Source organism: Mizuhopecten yessoensis, unplaced genomic scaffold, assembly GCF_002113885.1.
Source record: "Mizuhopecten yessoensis strain PY_sf001 unplaced genomic scaffold, ASM211388v2 scaffold6579, whole genome shotgun sequence".
Taxonomy (NCBI): domain Eukaryota; kingdom Metazoa; phylum Mollusca; class Bivalvia; order Pectinida; family Pectinidae; genus Mizuhopecten; species Mizuhopecten yessoensis.
In genome coordinates, this window is record NW_018406620.1 from 266,034 (window position 1) to 286,133 (window position 20,100).

The following is a 20,100-nucleotide window of genomic DNA, read 5'->3' on the forward strand; positions in this document are numbered from 1 at the left end:
GGTTCCTCGTCGATAACGTGATCGGCTCAAGCAAACCAGTTCACAACACTCAATATATTGTTATATGGAATAGTAATACACTGTATACCACCTACTGGTAGCATAATAAAGTCATTATCATGGGTGGTTAGTATGAAAATACTGACGAAGAAGTTGAGAACGATTTGTTTTCCATTTCGGACAAAGGTATCCACCCGAAGGTGATCCGCGTAAGATCGGGTGGCGCAGTGGATAGCGCACTTGCCTTTCACCAAGGCGTCCGGGGTTCGATTCCCCGGTCGGTCGTGAACAGGTATGGGGTCACCTGCCCGATCACGTGGGTTTACTCCGGTTACTCTGGTTTCCTCCCACATTAACACAACCACCTTCTCCCCCGCGCGCTAACATCCGAGCTTGTTTTTATAACTGTTGTAAAATAATAAAGTAAAAATAGTTTTGTCCTACACAAATAATTGTTAATACTGTTGGGACGACAACACCGTTTTATGTATAAATATACATATGGAGAAGCCAATAAAGATGATATTGCCTTAAAAATACCTTTCTCAATAGATTTAAGGTTCATAGTATTCCTCACACACGCGATCTCAAGTAAACTCTTCGAATACATATTTTAAAAACTATACGTTGGTGTCCCTAATCCTATCCTTTCTTCTGTTGCTGTAACCCATCTTTAACATCGTATATATGTATATATATAAAAAATGTTTTAGGCTATTACGTGACACATTAATTTTGTATACATATTTATCTGTTACGGAAAGGAAGTAAGTAAGCTGTAATAGCTTTTGTCCAATTCATTTGTCTTTTGTTGCAATAAAATTGATTTAAACTAAGTATTCTTCCGCGGACATTTTCTGTTTACTTACGTTTTTCACAGATATGGTATTTAGTTGGGGGGTTTAATGGAAAATAGGTAGTAATATAAAATGAAAAACAGTTATCGCACTATGTTTTCAGGGTTTTGCGGTGCAAGCGATGAGAAAATTGTTCTCATGACAAACTCTGATTACAAAGTGTAGTGATCTAAAAATATAAGCAGAGACCGCTACAGACATGGAATAGAAAGAAATGTATGGGCAGACTAAAAAATACACTACAAATATATTCATAAATATCTAGGGCGACACGGTATTGTTTGGTATTAGTTAAGATCACCATTCCATTGGGTTTCGATTTCTCCTTAAACTGGTTTATATATACTTGCTTAGGTGATTAACATTTCATATTCCTTGTCTCATTATCTATCTAACTTATTTTTCATTTCAGACACGTTATGTTCGCACCCAGCCTGTATGATAGCTATTCCGACAACAGTTTCCCTGGAGTTGTAGATACCATGCATGACATTCAGTTAAATAACCGAACAGATAAATGGGGTTTACTGAAACAACAGGTTTCAGTTGCCACCTACACAATCCAATCAGCAGCTAACACATTGGAGGATATAGGGCTGTGAAATGCACACCTTTTTACTTATTCATGTAAATATAGAAAGGATCAAATTTTGTTTTATCCCCCGCTTTCGAAACGGGAAATTTAATTTGGGTTTGACCGGCTGTCGGTCTATCAGTCTGTCACGCTTCGTTTCCGTGCAAAAACTGCAACAAATGTTAACCGATTTTCTTCAAACTCCGGCCAAGTATGATGACCACTTTCACTTAATACTTCTGTATAAGGCTTTTTCCTTCTTCGAGTTATACATTATGTCTCAACAGCATGATACTCCCATGTTTAAACCTAACCTCAATAATGTTTACCTACAATATGTCCTGCAAGCGGGGGATATAAATTCCACGAATTTGCTTGTTGACCATGGAATTTAATTATGGTTTTAAAATTTAACTACAATGATATGTGCATACTGACAATGTGTATTGTTTATATAGATAAAGTATACGACAAGCGATGATTGGTTATGATGTAGGTAGAAACAAAGTTTATTCTTAAATACAATGAACAAGCTACAGCAAGTATATCATTTTTGATATATAAAGATTTTTGGAATATATCAATAAGATTTTCGAGAGCATATCGTTTACAAATATGTGTGTTTATGTTATATAAAAAATATATTGGGCGGTTAAGAAGACATCAGCATACTTATGAGATTTGGGGAGATTATTATATAAAACATGACTTTTAATAATTTAAAATATATCCATATCTTGTACGAGATTTATTAAAGAATATATATCATTTACGATTTCAATTTCGAGAATCTGAATATATCGGTACAATGTAGGAGATTTCGCAATTATAGTACATTTAAGAAAATATTCGTCGCGATTTGAAATATATTTATATAATGTTTGAGATTTATATTGAGGAATAAACTTTCGACATTTGAAATATACTATGACAAAGCATCATCAAGTGCTAATATCCGTGTCTCTTAAAGCATAACGCCTTAACATTAAAAGTTAAATTTTAAAGCAATTCAATGTCATTCCATGCTGTGTTTGCTTATAAAGAGTTGGTTGAGAAAACCTATCATATTTGGAATTAAAACTGATACCTGATCGATGAATTGATTGCATTTTACGAGTTCAGTAACCTAAATTACTAATTTGGAAAAGAAATATAGGATATACAGATTTAAACAAATAATCATCCGTATCACTTATGTGCGATTTACTGCATACGAACATTTTGTTAGCGGTATTTTAATTTGACCGCTAATTTTATTGAAATTTCTGCATATATCATGAGTGTACCGATTCATCAATACGTTAATATGTTAAAATTTGAGAATACGCTAGAATACGTACTCTTACAGCAGATGTTTTAAATGATTTAATACCCTCTAAGTAAATATTATTGATGATTTCATGGAATTTTATTATCGTGTTTTCAATATTAAGTATTTTACTATAATCAAGCAAATAGGATTAATAAAGTGTAATAATTTAACTGCTTTTAAACAAACGGAACACTGGCCTTATATAGTTGAAACATTATAAATAACATTTTATTGATTTCTAATTTGATAACAGATATATCTCGCTCTTTTGGCAGATTTCACTGATTGTCAATTATTCGTGCTGGTCCATTGTGAAAATGTAGACAAATTATGTGATCCTCGATATTTGATAACCAACGACAGTTAATATATTCTCTATATGTATATAGATATATCTTCATATATGTTAGTTAAATAACCAGTCATCCAATGTAAATTGTGATTTATGCATAAATGCATGTTATCATGCTATAATCATATCATTTATAGAAGAACCGATGAGCACTTCGAAATTGTTTCTATTGTTTACTGCTAAACGATGCGTATGTTAAGTTTGATTTTAAATGCAAAAACCTAACTTGTTGTCACTGTAGTACATTCATAGAAATAGTTCGTTCCATATTCATCAAAATGACGTCATGAGGAATATTGTCATTTAATTCACATTACATTGACACATGACTGTGATTGACTGATACTATCTTTTTGTGTTATGTTTGAAATATACTGTAATCAATCGAGTACAGGTAAGCGTTTCAAACCTAAAAGAATAACAGTTTAGTCTGTTCCCTTCAATGAAGTTCGGTACATGATATCGAATGCATCTTTGTAAATATTTTTAAGATTTTATAATAATTTATATTTATGTATATAATTCAGGTCCAAAATTCGTTGATTGAATTTTGATATTGTTAATGCCATGTTTCCCTATGATTCAATTTCTAGTTTCATTGTACATTTGTGTTTAAGTATAATAAGAATCATATTGTATTGTTCCATCATTATGTTATCGTCGTGTCTGTGCAAAATGTTGTTATAGATGTAAGGGGAGCGTACTCTAATTAGCTTAAACATTTTGTTTTGCCGTTTTGTTCATGAGAGGTTATTTTTACCCTTAAGATCCGATTCGCATTGAATTGACTTTGAATAAAAATGCGCTATTTACACAAACATTAAAAAGGCGAACCGGGACAAAAATGTGGAACTCTTCAATGTCTCAGATATAAAGATTATACATTGGTCTTCATAAAAGTCCAGCTTTTAGATTTACTGGAATTGTTTTACTAATCAATGATCTCAACAATTAAATGCCCTTGTCATCCAAATCTTATTCTCATTTTATTTTTTAGGTGTGATATCTCAAGTATATGCAATTTCGATTAAAATTCATTGGATAGAAAACCAAAAGCCTCCTATATTTGTTTTTTATATCGTAGAAACTGCTATTTTAATAATATTTCAACATCAGATTTGAACTACATGCATGTGCATGTTAAGTTCATTGCAATGCGAATTCCTTTATTTCATACTTTTTATCGTTATAAATATTTGCATATATTCATGTTATTTGCTTTTGTCATTCCAAAGGGAAAATTGATTTTTGCATAGGTATGAATGTACTGTTTCACCGTTTTAACTTAAACTATTTCCCAGTATCCAAGAGTTATTGATACTATGATTGATACTGGAATATAATTCATAACATGATGTGCATATCTTTGTATTCTAAAGACGTCTTTGAATATCATATTAATCATTTATCATGCAAGTCTCGTATTGAGAAACTGTTTACATTGGTGTATCATTGTCTGAATGAAATACAAGTTCATGATGTTAAAATGAAACGCAAAATATACTTTTATTTTTATATTTCCTGCTTTAACGTTTTAGACTTTGATACTTTATTTCAACTTCGATACATTATGATAAATACATGTATACGAAAGAGTAGGTTTGTTAGAGTTGTATTGGTCAAATTCTGTGGTTTATTTACATATCCTTTTAAGGTTCAACACACACACACACACACTCACACACACACACACACACCACACCACCCTACCCCAACCCCCCTTGAGAGAGCTTATAGTCACCCTAAATTCCTTCCCCTGGTAAGTGATATTAAAAGATCCATATCAAAAGTTGGAACTGAGATATGTCATTAAAAAATGGAACGTGTACATTATATTTCTAAAATATTCCATAGTGAGGAACGTAGTCAATAATAAGGCATTTAGGCTGATGATTTGATAAAAAATAGTTCACCGTACTTATAACATGTCAGGCTCCTTTGCAATCAAACTAAGTGCTACGAAATGACATACTTTCTTAAAATCATATGTATTTCTAGCTCATGCGTAGCTTTATTTTCTCTTTTTCTAGCTTTGGAGAGACATGCCGGAACTTTCAATTACTGATGTACAAGTGAAATATCTTTTTAACTATATATATACGTTACGGTCTTTAATAGGGGTATTTGAATATAACCCATCGGGTGGTTAGAATTAAGGGTGACCATGGCCCTTCAGGAGGCTTGTTGAACCGTAAACATGCTTTCTCTTTGCTTTGTATAGCTGTATGAACGCCAATACAATATCATGAAAAAAGGCAGTCGCCATATTCGCGAGGTGAAGACGTATTATGTTATTATAATAACGTCAGAAATTGTCTGATTCGTAGAAATTACGAATTCACCAAAAAGGGGTGTATTTAGAATGTAAAACATGATGTGTATGTCTTTGGGATGACTGGCTTGATAATGCAACGTTTAATTTGATATAAAGTCAAACATCACTTACATTAAAGACCTTCTTTGTTTAGGGACCCCATTTTGGGTTTACTGGGGAGGCTGCTCGGGATACGTATTTGACAGTATAAGGTAAAGGAGGTATGCATAACATACTGACAAACAAAGAAGAAGGTTTGTATTTTGTATCGGTGATAGTATGTAACATAAATACATACATGAACGAGAAACGGGTATTTCCATGTTTAATTGTTAGGCCATATGTGCATATGCGATATTTTTATCTGTATATAGGACTATCTTGGCCCGTATCAAATCAATATAGATACGTTTCATAGCCACCCTGTACGAGTTAAATCCGTTGTACAAACGGCACAAATAATTCAATATCACGTATCAACTGCTCGCAAACCTGTTTTTGATTGATGAAGTTTCATAAGATTCACACAGTTTTTTATATACACACTATCATAGACTTGAAATAAACCAGTACTCATCTAACCTCTGAAATTCATATTATTTAAGGGTTTTTATGTTTCCACCTCTCCTTCTTTTTCACCGTATGTCAGCAGTAGTTGTTTAAGACAAAATTTGGATTTTAACATTGTTTTGTATCAAGTCTCACCGACGAGTCCTAGAAAGATCAAATACATGTATCGTGCAGTGCTATTCATTTTAGGAGTACTGTACCTATAACTAATGTTATAGGTGCCCTACGTCAAGATTCCTGTGACTTTTTTTCTATTTATGATAACTGGCATGACTTAGTATCTACAATGTGAAGTATATATCAAACAATGTTTAGAATCGCTATTTAATATCCTATCCCATATCAAACTTCGGCACATATCGGGCCCCTTGCACCTCAGGCTGTTTAGTATACCCTTTCCCCAACTTGTGGGTAAGACAGAAACAAAATCCACCCAAAGGCTCAGATTCCTAAATATCTAGAGGCTTTGCCGAGGGCGAGCTTCGATGCATTGAAGACGTGACGTTGATACATTGTTGACCTGACGTCGTACAATTGGTTGAATGGGGAATCCCCCGTTTCAACCCTGGAGTTAGGCTATGATATCTCGCATCGGGAAAATTGTGGATACGCCTGTCTAGGATAAGAGAAGTGAGAGTATCTGGTTGAAAATGAATATAAGATGTTTAGGAGATAGGACTAATGTATATGAGATTTGTTTGGCCTATGTGCGATAAGTATTACGTGAAAAAATATTCTTTGATAATGAAATCCAGTGCAAACGATGATTAAAAGGTATTCCAAGTACATAGCTGTTGTGTTTTAATTGAGATTTTGATTCCGCATATTATAATTAAATACCTAACCAAACACTACTATTTGCACAATAGTGCATCAAAGAGTTACCTGTCCTCGAGTAAGAGCATGGGTTTACCCCACAAGGATTACGTTTAAATATTACCGTTTCATGGAAAAAAGAATTTATAAAAGTTAATAATCAGAACAATTCCCACTTATTATACATGTCCAATATTATCAACGTATACATACCAAAAAGAAAAAGAAAGTATTATAGATTTTTTTATGATTTCTTGAAAATAAGATGAGGATGAGAACTGTATGCTTTATAAGTTACATATAAACTATATTATCGTAAAAAATATAATTTAGGAAAAACACAAACACGACCAGTTGTCATTTTTCTTTTTACAAGTTATTTGACTTGTTAATTCACCCCTGTAAAGGCTTTAATCAACTGCTACTGGCGTAAACACTTGCTGTAAGTGCAGAAAACGATACTGATACCGAATAAGGAAGTCACTGAATGCTCATCAGTGACATTTTTCATTTTTGGTGATATTCTAAAAATGAATCATATTTATTTTTCGATTTCAAATCGTTTAAAATATGTGTAATGTCTTAGTGCAAATATACGTAAGACGTATTTTGAGATGCGCCCTAAACATTTTCAACATCAGTTTCATCGGTGACATCCTCCGTGTAAATCTATGTCAAAAAGTAATAGCATGGTAATGCATGGTAATGACAGCATGGTAATGACAACAAAACCACAAAGCACTGTTATGAACATAAAAAAAGACATAGACCATCAAATGACCTCGACCACCCACGTGTATTTATTAAATGAATATGCGTCAATGAAGCTCTTAGCTGGTTATCGCAAAAATGTATCATTTTCGAAAAAAACTTTTTTTGCAGTAGTCGTCAGTCTGTATTAGAACAATAAACAATGAATTATCATTAACCGAGTCACCACCTATCACGTTGTCTATTTGGATTGATAAGGGATACATTGTCTTTTTTCTATATAAAAATATTTCAGAAATTTAGCGTTCTTACAATCCAGTTCCATTTGCTAGTACCAAAGAATATCGATGCTCTATTGTACACAACAGCTATGCCGAGGGCGAACTACCTTCTAATATCACAGATATTGATCTTCTAACATTGATGCTATGGAAATTAGAATAGTGATATTCATTATTCTGGCTGTGATTATGTCACAAACCACAAGTTATAATATATCATGTTTTACATGTACATGTATAATGACATTAGAACAAAGTAAAATATTAGTAATTATTTAATGTTTTATTTAGTCGTGAAAAACAATTAAACTTTTATTAATAATGATCGTACCACTGCCAAATGCTGTAACTACACACGGAATTGTTTTCCCGGTATGTCTATAGCTTTGATAAATCAGTTCTGAAAAGAAACTTTTTTAAAGAAATAGCAAAGGTGAAATAAATAACAAAAAAAATCAGCAACAGTGTTCTGAGTGAAAAATGTCAGCGGGACTTGACTGAGATTCGAACACTGGACTTCAGATTGTTATACTAACCCTCTAACCGACTGAGCTTATCAGTTAACGGAAGGGTTCTGGCCCAACAATGCTACAGTTATTTCAAAAACGAAATTATAGGGAGGTTTCCGTATATTATTAAATCCACGGTGCAATGGTACAGGGACCCTTCATAAATACTATATTACAAATCTCGAGGAGGTACAAAACCTATATTGATCGGAAAACGTGTTAATATCAACGACTACAGGATTGATAGCACCGTTTACATTAGACAATCTGAGATTATATAATAAATGTGTATTACGTGTATCCCTAATACAGAATGTTCAATTTACACACAATCGTATATCTTGATCTAGATTGCATGTAAAAGATGAATTCCAGGTTCATTTGCCAACTTAACATTTTCCGATATTGGTCTCTGATGGTGTTTCCAGTATCAAGTAAGCAATTACAATGTCTTATTTAGAGGGACCTCACTAGCGTCTAACATTGACGGGTGTGTCGTGCTAAGCGCACTTTGACAAATAGTTTAGGAGACAATCTCGCCATGTAATATGTAATAATACGATGTGTAGGCCTGTTCGTGCTACTCATGGACGGTATAAATTTCGCAAAATTAGTTTATTTTCAGGTCCAATATCGATTATATCAGTCGACTGCGGCTTAAGTGTCAACAAACATGATATGTATGCAATTTGCTAGCACGCGATGATACTGCATATTTATCAGTGTTTTTTGTTTAAATGAAACAGTCGACCGATTTGATTTTATGAAAACACGCTCACAGAATGTATCAAAATATTATAGCGTAGTTTTGAATGCGTTTGATGTTTTAAAACAATATGGTAAGATGTGCTTTGTACCTTTTGCAATATATGTTTGTAGATATGACATTATAAGAATTCGATCAAGATATACATGACATGTGTCGTGTGTCAGATGTTAAAATTCTTGTAAAGAACTGTCTTGTTTTATACTTTTGCACATTGCTACGGAAGAAAGTATATGCTTTTCAAACTATCTGACGTTTTACTGCTTATACGAACAAAAACGTATGAACGAATAGCTATCAAAAGCGATTTATACTATCAGCATAATCGCTTATTATTATTATCCTTTATTGTTAGGCTTGTGTAACATATATGAGGGACTTAGAGCTAACATAAATATGACAATTCATTCGATTGTTTTTAAGTATTCACTATAAACGAGGTAATGTGAAGAAACATGCACCTTTTGGTTTACACATGTTGATATAACATCATAGACTCTTTTATAAACTTCTAGATGAAAGACTTCATATATAATAAAGAAATCTATATGAGACGTTTAACGGTGTGTGAGAGTTATCCCCCGNGGGGGGGGGGGGATTCCTCATACCTTACTCAGCTTTCTCAATTAGTTGATATTGCTCTTGCCTTAAAACACCTCACGAGTTCAGTATATCATATAAATTATTTAATTATTATTTGGACAGGTATGTAAGCTAGGTTAATGCACGAAGGAGCAATCTTATGCAACTTAAGATAAAACTAGGGAACGACATAAAGGGGCAAACACACTGAAATCTTACAGGATGATGTAGGCACCAAACCCAATCTGCTAGGTAAGCCATGGTGAAGCAATCCTACTCTCATACTCCAATCTGCTAGGTAAGCCATGGTGAAGCAATCCTACCATACTCCAATCTGCTAGTTTAGCCATGGTGAAGCAATCATACTCTCATACTCCAATCTGCTAGGTAAGCCATGGTGAAGCAATCCTACTCTCATACTCTAATCTGCTAGGTAAGCCATGGTGAAGCAATCCTACTCTCATACTCCAATCTGCTAGGTAAGCCATGGTGAAGCAATCATACTTTCATACTCCAATCTGCTGGGTAAGCCATGGTAAAGCAATCATACTCTCATACCCCAATCTGCTAGGTAAGCCATGGTGAAGCAATCCTACTCTCATACTCTAATCTGCTAGGTAAGCCATGGTGAAGCAATCATACTTTCATACTCCAATCTGCTAGGTAAGCCATGGTGAAGCAATCATACTTTCATACTCCAATCTGCTAGGTAAGCCATGGTAAAGCAATCATACTCTCATACTCCAATCTGCTAGGTAAGCCATGGTGAAGCAATCCTACCATACTCCAATCTGCTGGGTAAGCCATGGTGAGGCAATCATACTCGCATTCTCCAATCTGCTAGGTACGCCATGGTGAAGCGAGCATACTCTCATACTCTAATCTGCTAGGTAAGCCATGGTGAAGTGATCATACTCTCATACCCCAATCTGCTAGGTAAGGCATGGTGAAGCAATCATACTCTCATCCTCCAATCTGCTAGGAAAGACATGGTGAAGCAATCCTACTCTCATACTCCAATCGGCTAGGTAAGCCATGGGAAGCAATCATACTCGCATACTCGAATATTGCTGCAAGGGTAAGCAATGATGTGACAACCGCACTCAAAAACGTTTTATATACGCAATGTTGTGGCTATCGGAGGGCGAAAAATGCGAAATTTAAGCTGCAGCGAACAATTTCCGGTAAACTGTAATACGAATACTCGACAGGAAGTGATATAGCGTCCCAAATTAAGGAAACTATGGTAAGTCATCCATTACTAGCGTGCCTCACTTTGGCTAGATAGATATACAATGTATGCATTCCACGGCTAAGGTTATGCATTTTGTGTCATCCTCACGTATACATCATATGGAAATGTAGGATGTAGTAAACTTAAGACAACCACATTCAGGCTATTAGGTGATTAGGTATTTTGATGTGACATCTTACTCATCTTCGGTCAAATACAGCATTCGAAGCAGGATGTGATATTGGTCACTTGGTGATGTTTGAGACATGAATGATCAAAGTTTGGTTTGGTTTTTGATAAGGTTTAACGTCCTGTTAACAGCTAAGGTCATTTAAGGACATATAGTTTGTATTTCTATGTGTGTACTGTATGCGTGTATGTGTGTTTTAGGCGATATGCTGGTTAATTTGCTTTCGTTCATAGTGTAAGTGATTGATTGAGTGATCGGTATTACGTCCGCTTCACTACCGAGAGGTTCGGTTATCCAGCAGACGAAGAAAGCTAGGAAAATGAGTAGGAGGAATAATGTATGGAACGAAGGTATAGAAAGGTAGGACAGAGGAGAGAAGGATTAGAAGGATCCTTTTCGTGCGAGGTTGGACAGTTCTCACACGGGCTAACATTTATAGTCTCATCCAACGGACTGTGTGTTAGTGGTTAGTGGTTAGGTACTGTTGTTTTTTTTTGTGGTCCGTTCATGTAGACCGCTCCTCATCACTCGTCACTTAAAATAAAGCTGACTGTACTTAACCAATGTCCTCTTTCTTATAACCTCACCATGTCTGTCACTTAGTTGTGTTCATTGTTCCGACATTTCATGTTTTTAATGTATAGTGTAATTATTAATAAGGGGGGGAAAGGGGGAGGCTATTATATTGAAAACTGGTGAAGCAGTTGCTGCGATTACCTGCAATGCTGAACGTGAAACAGGTAAAACGACTCCGATTAATTTGAAGATATTACAGAGAATACGCATTAACATATAAAAACGAATGCCAAATGTATAAACCCATCGTTGTTAGCAGTGCTGTGTTCATTTAGTTATTTTAAATTTCTACAAGAGAGAACAAACTCGATATACTTCTCTTAATTGCAACATTTGACTCCTCTATGTTCCCTCTCGTACTGACCCCAGTTTTTCCAGCGATTCCTTCCGTTGTCAGAGTAATATGAACCATTCGGGATAACTGGCGACCTTGTCATTGTAATGCATTTCAATGTGATGACCATTCAAAGTAGTGTCATCAGTAGTTGTCATTACGGTACATATATAACAACTGCTACAATATTCTTTTAGTTGTGCTATATAAATCTTTTCACAATCACGTATCTGTTTTTACACATTAGTGCAAAATAGCTTACAAAGTTTTCAAATCCTCAATGTGTTACAAGTATAATCCGATTAACAGTAACCCATGTTGTTATGACATTACTGTTTGTAGATTTTAACTATTGCACAATTGAAAGAAATGGCAATTGAAATCTTGAAGGGTCAGGAAACCCTTATCACTTGAACTAGGTACCTGCTATTGGGACAAAATTAGGAATGTGTTCATTCAACAACGCAGTAAGTAGATAAAAGTCCCAAGCTAATATAATAAACAAACAAGACTCTTGAGCTGTGATTCAATATAGTTCATAACGGGCTTGTTTGCATTTCAGTTTAACACTGGGAGCACAGGGACGTGTCAGATTAACGATCCGATCGATTTTTTAATATAAATTGCCAGATACACGAAGAAATACAACGTTATACGTTTGGTATGGTAGATGTTTAAAATGCAAGTATTCTGTTTCGTAAATGTGTAAACACACCAGGGTCCAAATCTCAATGGCTGATAAGCTTAACATTTGTTTTGTAAACTTTGTTGACCTTTTTTAACAAAATAAAGAAATGTTACAAAATATTTTATGTGTCCTATCTTCAGCAGATTACTATGAATCTCCATTAATGCAACGCTTATTTCAATTTCACTTTTTGTGTGAAAGTATACCTGATTAAAGTTCTGTGTTAACTTTTTGTTAAGTTAACAATACTTTGAACTTCTTGGCCCTGGCGAAAAACTCACACCGATAAACTGATTTAAAAATGATGATGAAAATCACGGTGTCATTTGCATGCTCAGAATATGACTAGTATTTTACATCTTGTTTAGCGTAATATGATATTTTGTTCGAGAGCTCATTTACCATATCCTATTTCTTTAACCTTAGATTAAATACTAAAATTATTTCGTTTTGGTTTTTTTAAATCAGAAAAAAAGCAGACATATTTTGGTATTTGACATATGCAATGAATGGACATTTAAGCTCAGACGGGTTAATTGCGCTAGTGCAAATAGAACATTGATTATATTTAAATGTTTTTGAAATCGGCAAACATGTAAGTTTCAAAGACCTTTCAAACATATTTGACATCCTATGATGAAAAGATAAGCCGTGCTAATGTTTGAATAGAAGAAAAGCAATAAAACTCAATACTTTTACAGAATTGATTGTCGTTAGAGTACTTATCGTTTTGAGAATAATTGAAGTTGACATAAAATCAAACATTAACGATCGAAAACAAGACGAAAAGGAAAAGAACAAAACAAGTTTTTATATATAAAACAACGGCAAATAAGAGGTAATTAATTTATCTCTCCTCACATCAAGCTTGGAATGCCAGATTGTCTGTGAATGGTTCAGCTTTCCATCACAGGGGTTCTCAGACTTGTGCCCACTTCAGGTCTTTCGTCTACAAATATTGACACAAATAATTACAATTGACCCTAGGCATACAGAGTATTAAACCCCGATATTCTACAGTGTAGCTTTAGATTTGCATGTGACTATTCCAGCAAAATCTAAGATTCGTCAGCATGGTTCTCGTATGTTTGTGATCAAACAGGTCCGCAACCCATCGATCTCATATTCCGATCAGAAATGCATTCATCAGTTATACGCATAGCTAGATTAAATCTGTTTCTTCTCCTACTCCCTTTTTCGTATTGAAATATTTGATATTTTTTTTAAAAATGTCAAATTTCTTACATTTAGATAATAATTATGAATCTATAGGAATACAGGATACGAAATTCCATGAAAAATATCGGAAGAAAAAGAAATAATTACTTTACGTGAAGCTAACTTGCCATGGCGATGTTGACTTGATAAATCAGGTACTCAATCGTGTGTTAAAGGAATGGAAATAGATTCCGTATTTGGCCTGGTTGAACGTACCTATATAGAAACATCAATATCACATGCAAGTTTCCTGATTGATTATTTTTCCCTGTTTATATTTTCCGAATTATTTATCAATAAAAATGAAGTCATGAACGGATATTCATAAACATTGTTATAGTACTGTTGGATTGCTGTTTACAGAGGCGTCCGGGATGAACACGTATGGCAAGTAAGTTAGCTTTAATTTGTGAAGTTTTATTCAGTTTGCAAAGATAAGTGTCGTTCATCTACATCCTTAAGCATACGTATCGTGGTCTTTTACGTGTAATTAAAAGTAAGACAAAATGCAAAAGTGGTAGTTCTATAACATGGTGTGTTATTGGTGGACACGCATGGCTGCAAACCAGTTGTCATAAACCACTCAAGCATGCATCAACCGCAAATTCTGTCATCCGGAAATCTCGACCTAGGGCAAAAAATTGTTAGCACAAAGGCATGCTTACGGTGTACGGTTCTAGTAATAGAAAATACACCTAAAATAGCAGTATTCGGCCTAAACCACGGCTGTCTGGTGTTTATATATAGTTTCGTCCTGTTCTGACACACTGAACGAAACAGACGGTGACTGATTGAGAGTATACAGGATTTGTAGATGCAGATATTGGATTATGTAACAAGAAACATTAAAACCTTCGCATTTACACTATGTAGTGATACTCTATATATACGAGACTCTTTCTATATGTGTAGAAACCGGACGACGTTGTGGATATGACGGTGTACACTCTCGGACAGGTTTGTTTTGTTTGTGTTGATTTTGTATAGGAAGTACGTACTCCACGTGCCGGCATAGATATGCTAGTCATCAGGGCCGGCAATACAGATAGCGGTTCAGGGTCGAGGACACACTACTAAACACTAAGGACTGGGACAGGAGAGTGATATTTTCAGTGTAAGATATTTATATTGTTATAGCCAAATTGTTCTGCAAGTGGCTTGCGACCTTTGTAAGCATGTCAGTCGTTTTACAAAAAGAAGTTTAAAATTTGTCAATATTTAGATGTTAACGTTAATTTTCTATTTTGATTTATGCAGCATACAAGTGGTTTCTTACAGTAACACGCGTTTTTACTCTACGTTGTGAATATATGGGATATTGACTATTTCTGTCTACAACACGGATACGGATGTAAAATGGCAACCTCTAATGGTGCACGTGGGAATACATGTATCTACAACTGAAATGTGACATGATAGAGCACTGATGTCGATTTTATTCTCATGGGATGAGGAATTCACTGGAAATTACGCGTTATTAATTTATACCTAATTGTGTTATATCTTATAGAACGAACTGATCTAGTATTGTTATATTGTCGATCAATAACCAGGGAGGGTATTTTCAGGATTTTTGTTACTTATAATGAAATATTTAATAGTGATTTGAATTTCTTATTTTTATAACGAGAAAAAGACCGTGTTTGGTTCAATATTTAACAAGAGAAAAGCTTTATACACCACATTATTACAAGTACTGACTTGGAAATATTGGTGCCAGTGTTGGGATTAGCTATCAAATCAAGTGCACACTTTGCCTTTTGACAACCACTGACACTCAACGATCAAGGCGACTAAGAAAAAGCAGAACGTAAACGCCGGTTAGAAACCCCGGTATCACCTTGTGGTGTATTAACGAATTACCAAGTGTTCGCCTCTGTGAAGTCAGGTATACCAAGCAAGTCATGTTACAAATAATAAAAAGTCACAACTGAAAAAGTGAGTTTTCCGGTTTCGTTAAGTGAAAATATCACTACATCAACAACCGAGCAGGATGTCTTTTTTAGTTGTAGTTTTCCTTTTACGATCATCTCATCTGGCTGGAAATTTAACTTATTGGAATTTCGTCTCAAAGGTCTGCTACATAGCACCTTACTGCATTTGTATGGTGATTAGCTGTACGATTTATGCCTATTGTTTCACATCTCGTTTGTGTATTTATTAGTCTTCGTTTTTCATATTTTAGAATCGAACAACATGAACCAATGTTCACACGTGCCATGAAGGCCATCAATACGTAAAGGATGCGGATTGAAAGGTAGGTAATTCTTAACACGTTTCATAAATTGCATTTGTGATGCTTGTCATTTGATGATCATTTGAAATCTGTTTTGAGGAATTCATAACAAAGGAAAATACTCCATGAAGACAATTACTATTTCATATCTCTTATTCTCATAAGATCCACAATTATCTTAATTTGTATTTAACTACACGTTCCTACTTACATTTCACCTCTCCCTACATGTATATTTATATATTAAGTTGGTGTGTGTGCTCCATGTGTTCTGTATGGTGACAGAAGGTATTGAAAACCATCTTACATGTACTGTACACGGATGTTTAGCCCATGAACTTTAGTCCAAATGAGGAAGTACGTGGTAAGTCATTTGTGACACATGTGTGTAAACTTCCTCAGTGTCATACTGTACAGTAGTGTTGACTATTTGACTTGATACATGTAAAAATATTCAAACTGAAGTATCTTTTCTGCGACACAAAATTAAAAACTAACACACCTAAGACAAATCATGCTTTCTAGTGGTCATAAATTTACAATTTGATATTGTAATTAAGAAAAGTCTGACCTAATTTAATACAAATAGTGCAAATGTCCCCGCTACGATACACTCATTCCGATATTTACACTTTCAAACGGGTTTGCTTTTTAACGGTATCTCGTAGAGGTTTATTTTGACATTAGACAGACATATCTCTATTCTTAGCAATACGAGATTCTTACAGTCAGCTACCTCACTGTATAAGTACCAAGTAATATTGGTTGAACCTTTATATTCAAATTATTTCATCTGAATCTTTGAGAAAACACTAGACCTGATTTATCCCGCTACATTATCGTATGAAGCGACTAATGTGGTCGACATGCAGATTTGTTTGGTTTTCCTCTTTATCGTTTCATTGTCTACAACATTGTTTATTTAAGTGTTTCTATCAACCGTGGACATCGTTTTCATGTGGCATTACCGAGACACAACCCCTATGCAAATAAACAAAGCAACCAAACATCAGCGTCATTCCTTTTTAAAAAGTTAATTTACCGCATGGCCCGGTATGACCTTACGTTTTTGGGACGTTAAAAATTAAAAGTAACTTTTATTTTATCAACTTAAATTAAGTGTTCTTGTTCACCACATGTAAATGGCAGGGGAAAATCTGTCGCGATGTTGTTGTTATGGTAGTGGCATACCTAAAACACCTTTCTTCTATTTTACTAGCTGATTTATGTCTAAGTTAATCAACAGATATTACATTTTCACATTTTTACCTGTAGCGTATAAGTACATAGCTAAGACCCGTGTGTGGTATATCAAAATGTTCACATTAATTCCATATTGAAATCGACTGCTTAAATGACAGTATCAACAAATTTCTCATTCCTGTAATCGTGTACATTTATAACATGTATATATAACTTTGTACCGTACTTAAATAACCTGGGATACACCTATATATATATATGTTACCTGTAGATTGAGTAGGCCAATGAAAGCCCTATGGGCACGAGTCGTGTCTTCTCTAGTGCTTGTAAGGGTCTGCGGAACACTAGTGTGTTAACGTGTAAAACTATTCATACAAAATTGAGATAATGACTTGAAGTCGGACCTATTGTATTGACTTGAATGTTTCAGTTAACAGGTTTGGACGCTTTCTGAAAAATGTGTGACCTCGTTTCTTGAGCGAGATACCAAAGTATCAAGTTGTTTAAAGGGGACATCCTGGAATGTTGAAATTTTATTTTTGGCACTGTTTAATAACATTTTTCTTTCTAAGATCTTTGGTGATGTTGAACATTTTATGCTTTCAATTCGAAATCGAGTAGGTTTGTTTTCTCAAGATGAAGTTCACAAAACGGCACTGCAATGATGACGATTCATACCTGTTTAAATGGATCGTTCATTACGACTAGTGCTTATCCTTACAACGCAAATTCCATAGACATGCTGCAGCGCATTCTTAGGAAAAAAGATATCATTTATAATGAGTTATGCTAAATAGTAAATAATGATACGTTATTATCTTAGTGAAAGAAAGAATGGATCGCAAACTTCACATTTATTACATAACATAGATATCTCATATACTTTAGGACATATCTCAGACACTAATTGATCTATCATAATTTATCATATGACATATCTCTGCTAAATTCGAATGTATCTTTTACTTCATTTACATATATCTCTGTTATACTTAAAGATATATCTGTTACCAAACAAAGATATATCGTCAAATCTTTTAAAGATATATCTATTTCAAATAGTATGAGATATCGTCATTTTTTTAAAAGATGTATTTTTTACCAAACTGTATGAGATATCGTCAATTAATTTAAAAAAATATATCTAAAATCAAATTACATGTGATATCGTCAATTTATTTAAAGACATATATATATATATATATATATTGCCAAATTATATAATATATAACAAAATAATTTAAAGATATCTCTATTCAAATTTAAGATAACTCTTATAATTGTGTTATCCTTTTTTGGGTATTAATTATTATAATAGCTTGCCATTAATATGCTTCAATACATATCAACAAATCTACTGACTCCACCTTTTAATCAACCCTTATTTAGAGCCTCAACGTTTGTTATCACTCGATTGGTGAGGTATTATAGGTTTTGGTGTCCTATTACATTGTAACAGCTCGGGTCTTTTAAGACGTGTCTCAGTATGCTGTAATGTATATGTGTATGCGTTTATGTGTGTAACATGTTATCAATATACATTTTTTGACCTCAACCATTAAGATATAAGTTTAATTGCAAAATGATATCTAAATAAAGCTTTCAGAGTAAAGTAATTTGTTTAAGATGTCCTTGTTTTTTGACAGCGGTTAAATCTTGTTCAAAGCCTCCCAAACGAAACCACTCTGTTCTGTATTAGGAATTTATTCCTAACTCACAATCTTTCATAGTACAGTAATTTGTATAAGACGCCCTTACAAAATTTTGTTTTTGACAGCGGTGAGAAATCTTGGCTTGTCTAAAATGCCTACCTATCGAAACTGCCTCATGCTGTATTGGGAATTTAGATTATAAGAAGTTAGAGATAAATCGAGTAGCAACCAACCTGACGGAAGGTATGTGAGCGTCGTTTATCAGGCGTAAACGTTACAGCTGTGATAGCACTAATGAGTATGTACATGTACCAATAAAAGTAAGTAAACCTGTTAACAAGAGCATATATGTATTACGTAGATATAAAATACGTTTCCTATACAACAGCCCTGGATATAACACGAAGTTTGGCATGCCGTCTGGTTGCTGTGTATAACAGGCGGGAAGTATATATCATTTGGTGTTTTCCCCTGATTTCTACGTTTTTGAAGTCATTTGAAGTCCAAAGCTGACATTTCTGTCCTAATGACAAATCCTAACTATTGTTGAACAACAGAATCAGCTACTATCAGACACATAACTAGTCACAAGGTCAGACGACAGAGCGAAATAGGTTACGTCTCGGAGGTGATATGAGTTGAAAATTGGCACTCGTCGGACTTAATATAATGGAATCAATTCTTGTTACTTGTAAGTACTATGTTGATAATCCCGTACATGTATCATAAAACTTGTCAATGTAAGACATCACTTACAGTGAAAGGGATTTGCAAATCGGATCCTTATCATATTTGCTAATAATCACTCGTTAAATTCGATATAGCAAAGTACGTTTACTATTGTTAAGGGATCCCTCCGAGTAAAACTTGAACCTTATAAAACGAGCAGGAAAAAGTTTACTTTTTTGTTTTGTTTTTTTGCATCGTAAAGTTTCATCTTATTTCAAGTAGGTGTTTCCTTTCTTTGCATTTTAGTAATTATTCTAGAAAGGACAGTATTGTACAAGAATACTGATTTCAGGATAATTAATTTTATTCTTTCTTTAGTAGTAACATACCGGCTTGCCCTTCCTTACGTATAACAATCGATGTGCTGCTCTAGTTAATGTTTTAAGTAGCAAGCAG

The 20,100-nt window shown here is 34.3% G+C and overlaps 2 protein-coding genes across 14 annotated transcripts in view; both read left to right on the forward strand.

Moving 5' to 3' along the window:
- The window catches only part of LOC110452301 (putative N-acetylated-alpha-linked acidic dipeptidase), an 82,108-nt gene extending 75,343 nt beyond the window's left edge, over positions 1-6,765 (forward strand). For all 7 annotated transcript variants that reach the window (XM_021500724.1, XM_021500723.1, XM_021500726.1 and 4 more), the window contains one exon: positions 1,270-6,765. In XM_021500724.1, the coding sequence (XP_021356399.1) occupies positions 1,270-1,459 (190 nt within the window). In that variant the 3' untranslated portion in view covers positions 1,460-6,765. The remainder of the gene's footprint in view (positions 1-1,269) is intronic.
- Positions 6,766-14,625: 7,860 nt separating this feature from the next.
- Positions 14,626-20,100, forward strand: part of LOC110452304 (proline-rich protein 5-like) — a 43,795-nt gene continuing 38,320 nt past the window's right edge. For 2 of the 7 annotated variants that reach the window (XM_021500734.1, XM_021500740.1), the window contains exons 1-2: positions 14,848-14,998; positions 16,070-16,141. The gene's annotated coding sequence lies outside the window, so the exon portion shown is untranslated. The other 5 variants (XM_021500739.1, XM_021500736.1, XM_021500738.1 and 2 more) reach the window with 5 other exon arrangements.